The following is a 4,472-nucleotide window of genomic DNA, read 5'->3' as shown; positions in this document are numbered from 1 at the left end:
GACATAGGGTTTGGTATGGCTGTGTGGGGTTCCTGGGGCCTTGCCAAAATGCCGGTACACCTCTCGGCCCTTCCGAGGTCCAGACAGGAGCACAGTGCCACGGCCCTTGGGAGACTCCAAGGCCAGCTGGTCAAAGGTGAGGATCTTACCCCCAGCCTTGAGGATGCGACTTCGGGCCCGGCTGCTCACCCGCAGTGCACACACCTTCAGTTTGGGCACATCGAGAATCCTCACGTCATCTATGACCGTCCCCACAACCACAGCTGTCTTGTTTTCTCGGCCAGGAAGCTTCATCTTTCGGATCATCCGGGACAGGGACAGAGGTGGTCGGTTGGTGCGACTCATGAATAACCTTTTCAGCACAACCTGATGGAAGGTGGAGTTGGTTCGCCTGGCCAGAAACCTGTACAGCTTGACCAGCAGCCGCAGGTAGATGTCCTGGCTCTTGGGCTCCTTGCGCCGAACCTTTCGGTCCTTGTTGTGGCGGATGTCAACACCCATGATGGCGCCTCCTGCATGGCCTGGTCCGGAAAGGATCATGACTGTTTTTATGTTTTTTTTTTTTTTTTTTTTTTTTTTTTTGAGTTTCCTTTCCAGTTGCTAGACCACCTGCAATTCACTTCCAAATTATGATATAACACATTTTAGGAAAAAACCTTTATAGCTTTTTGTTCCTTTATAGCTTTTTTGTTCCTTTTAAAATGTATATATTTTGACTAATGTTTGTGAATGAAGTTGTTCACATGTATTTAGTTTCATTTCAACTTTATGTAAGATAAATGTTAAAAATTTTTTTAAAAGCAAATTATGGACACACCCCCATTCACAATAGCTTTAAATAAAATAAAATAAACAAAATAGATCTAACCAAGGAAGGAAAATCCTTTACAATGAAAACTTTAAACCCCTGAGGAAAGGTATTGAGAAAGAAACTAGAAAATGGAAAGACATCATAGACTCTACCAAAAATTATTTAGAAATTCAATATAATCCCAATCAAATTCCCACCTCATTTTTTTTCACAGAAATAGAAAAGAACTATCATAAGGAAGGAGGTGCCTGGGCTGGAGAGATTGCTCTGTGGTTAAGAGCACTAGCTGCTCTTGCAGAAGTCCTAAGTTCAATTCCCTGCAATTACACGGTGGCTCACAACCATCTATAGGGAGATCTGATGCCCTCTTCTGGCCTGCAGCCATATATGCCAATAGAGCACTTATATACATAAAATAAATAAGTAAGTCTAAATAAAATTGAGAAAAAGAAGGAGGTGCCTACCAAGGTACAAGAGGCATGCCGAACACCCTTGACAGGACCAGAAAAGAAATTCCCATGGCACATAATAATCAAACTATAAATGCATAAAAGAAAAGATGTTAAATATAAAGGCAGGCGCATTAGAATAATACCTGACTTCTCAATGGAGACTCTCAAAGTCAGAAGTCCCAGGATGCATGTTTTACAAGTGCTAAGATACTATAGATGCCAGCCAACACTACTATACCCAGCAAAAATTTCAAGTACAATAGACAGAGAAAGTAAAAGATTCCATGATAGAACCAAACTTGAGTAGTATCTATCTGCCACTCTGGCTCCACAGAAGGCACTAGAAGAAAACTTCAGTCTGAAGAGGTTATGTACATCCAAGAACATATAAGGAATAAATAATCTAAGAACAGTAAATCAGGGCAGGGGACCTATATCATAACAACAAAGTAGCAGAAATAAATAGACACTGTTTACTGATATCTCTCAATATTAATGGTCTTGATTCTCCAACAAAAAGATACATAGTAACAGATTGTGTTAGAAAGCAGAATCCATCTTCTTGCTATATCCAAGAAACACACCTAAATATTAAAGATAGACATAACCTCAGGCTAAAAGTATGGATAAAGGTGTTCCAAGCAGGTATAGCCATTTTAATATCTGACCAAATAGACTTCAAACCAAAAGTATTCAGAATAGTCAGGGAAGGGCACTCATCAAAGAAAAAAATTGCACCAAGCAGATATTACAATTCTATACATTTGTACACCAAATAGAAGGGAGACAAAATTCATAAAACAAACACTGGTACAAGCCGTGTGGTGGTGCACGTCTTTAATCCCAGCACCCAGAAGGCAGAGGCAGGTGGATCTCTGGTGTGGGAAGTCCTTTTGTATATGTGCTCCTTTTATTGGTTAATGAAGAAAGAAGTCACTTTGGCCTGTGATAGGGCAGAGTAGAGTTAGGTGGAAAAACTAAACTGAATGCTGGGAGAAAGTAGGTGGAGTCAGTGGGACACCATGTAGCCCCTGCAGGAAACAGGTACACCAGAATCTTGCCGGTAAACCATGAGTCTCATGGTAAAATATAAAATAATGGGAATGATTTAATTTATGATATAAGAGTTAGCCAGAAAGATGCTTAAGCTATTGGCCAAACAGTATTGCAAATAATACAGTTTCTGTGTGTTTATTTGAGGTCTGAGCAGTCAGGAAACAAACAACAGATCTCTGTGTGTTCAAGGCCTGCCTGGTCTACAGAGTAAGTTCCACGACACATTCCAAAGCTACAGAGAAACCTTGTCTTAAAAAACAAACAAAGAAAGAAAGAAAAAAAGAAAAAGAAATGCTAGTACAGCTAAATTTCCTCATATTGACCTTGAAACAGTGATAGTGGGTGATTTCAATGCCCCACTCTTGCCAATAGCCAGGTCATCTTGACAAAAAGTAAACAGAAAAATGCAGTAGATAATGCTATAAAGCAAATGAATCTAGTAGACATTTACAAAACATTTCATCCACACATAGAAGGATGCATTTCTCAGAAGCAAAGAAAAGTTCAACAGATGCAAGAACATTGAAATCACACCCTGCATCCCGTCTGACCATCCCAGATTCAAACTGAATATCATCAATACAAACTCATGGAGCTTAACAATTCACTACTGAGTGAAAAGTAGGTTAAGATAGAAATCAAGAAGGAAATCAAAACCTTCTTAGAACTGAATGAAAAAAAAAGACACACCCAACCAATGGGACACAGTGAAGGCAGGGCTAGTCCTCCACAATGGGAAGGCCCAGAAGACACGCCCTTCACTAATCCTATAAGATGTAAAATAGTGAGAGGGCACCAGCACATTGAAGAGCTTTGTTGTCACCCTTTATCTTGTGCCAGATCTTAGGGTTGGAGATGCAGCTGCTCAGTTGGATGAATTAAATGTAGTGGGTTTAACTGGGCTGCAGTGTAGCAGGGACCAGGTGGCCTCATTGATTTGCAAGGAGATCGTAGTTATCATAAGGGTCAGCACAGACAAAGCAAGGCTCATAATGGCCTAATGCAATGGTCAGCACAGGCAAGGTGAATTTTATGGTAGCATGACTTGCATGGAGCTGTTTTTAGGCATGAAGTAGATAGGAAATCTATTGAATTTTTGCTTGACCTGTATAAACGGAAAGTTCCTCAAACAAATGAAAGAAAGGGTGCACTGAATCGTGGCAAAAGGGAATCTTGGCCCATGGGCCAATTTCCAGACTTGAGCCAGTTTATAGACCCAGAATCCCTTGAACATAGGGATAGCCAGGTTCCCCTGAGGAAAGACTTTGCTAGAATACATAAAAGTTTTTACTGTGAGTCTTTCTCTAGTCCTTCCCCAGAGGCCTTTCACAAGGGTAACTGTACACAGTGAGAAAAAGGAAACAACCAGACTTTCCGGAGTCTATCAGACACTGTTTCTGAATTGACACTGATTCCTGGTGATTCCAAGAAAGCTTGTGGCCTTCCAGTTAAAGTAGGGGCTTATGAAGCTCAAGGGATTAATGGAATTTTGGCTGGTCTGATTCACAGTAGGTCTAGTGGGTCCCTGAACTCATCCTGTGGTTACTTCCCCGGTCCCAGAATGTAAAATTTAGATAGAAATATTTAGACATAGGCAGAATTCGCACCTTGGTTTCTTGACCTATAGAATGAGGACTATTATGGTTGCAAAGTTTAAATGAAAGTCTTTAGAGTTTCCCCTGCCAAAGAAAATAGTGAATCAAAAAGAGTATCATATCCCTGAAAAAACTGCAGAAATTAAAGCCACCATCAAGGACTTGAAAGATGCAGGGGTGCAGCGGTCGGATTAATAATCACCAAAAGTAATAGGTATTTGAACAAGTTTAATAACAAAACCAGACTCACGAAACCAAGGTTCCAGCGGAGTAGCCGGCGGAGACAGGAGAGGAAGGGAAGGGGCGCGCAGCCTCTGCCCGCCCAATATATCAGTAAACATACGCCCGAGGGCAGCCCGCCCCCAAGGGGAGGGCTTATCCCTACATCTCCCTCCTTTTGTCTAAATAAGACAGAACTAACCTAAATACAACTATAAACAATAATAATAAATAATAGATATAACAAACAATATTGAGAACAAAAGTTTTACCAGACATTCTATCTCAAGGAGTCTAAATAATGTAGAGAGTAATTACAATTATATAATCTTCAACTCC

The 4,472-nt window shown here is 40.7% G+C and overlaps 2 protein-coding genes across 2 annotated transcripts in view; both read right to left on the bottom strand.

The window, feature by feature from the left end:
* The window catches only part of LOC126490298 (60S ribosomal protein L18-like), a 5,508-nt gene extending 4,976 nt beyond the window's left edge, over positions 1-532 (bottom strand). Inside the window, exon 1 of the mRNA XM_050125144.1 lies at positions 4-532. Within this exon, the coding sequence (XP_049981101.1) occupies positions 4-501 (498 nt within the window). The 5' untranslated portion in view covers positions 502-532. The remainder of the gene's footprint in view (positions 1-3) is intronic.
* Positions 1-4,370, bottom strand: part of Pkp2 (plakophilin 2) — an 83,573-nt gene extending 79,203 nt beyond the window's left edge. Inside the window, exon 1 of the mRNA XM_050125119.1 lies at positions 4,165-4,370. Coding sequence (XP_049981076.1) covers positions 4,165-4,255 — 91 coding nt within the window. The 5' untranslated portion in view covers positions 4,256-4,370. The remainder of the gene's footprint in view (positions 1-4,164) is intronic.
* Positions 4,371-4,472: the final 102 nt, after the last annotated feature.

This window comes from Alexandromys fortis, unplaced genomic scaffold (genome assembly GCF_014885135.2).
Source record: "Alexandromys fortis isolate MF-2015 unplaced genomic scaffold, M_Fortis_MF-2015_v1.1 scaffold_239, whole genome shotgun sequence".
Classification (NCBI taxonomy): Eukaryota; Metazoa; Chordata; class Mammalia; order Rodentia; family Cricetidae; genus Alexandromys; species Alexandromys fortis.
Note: the sequence above shows the minus strand (reverse complement) of the source record. Positions and strands in the feature narration are given on the sequence as shown.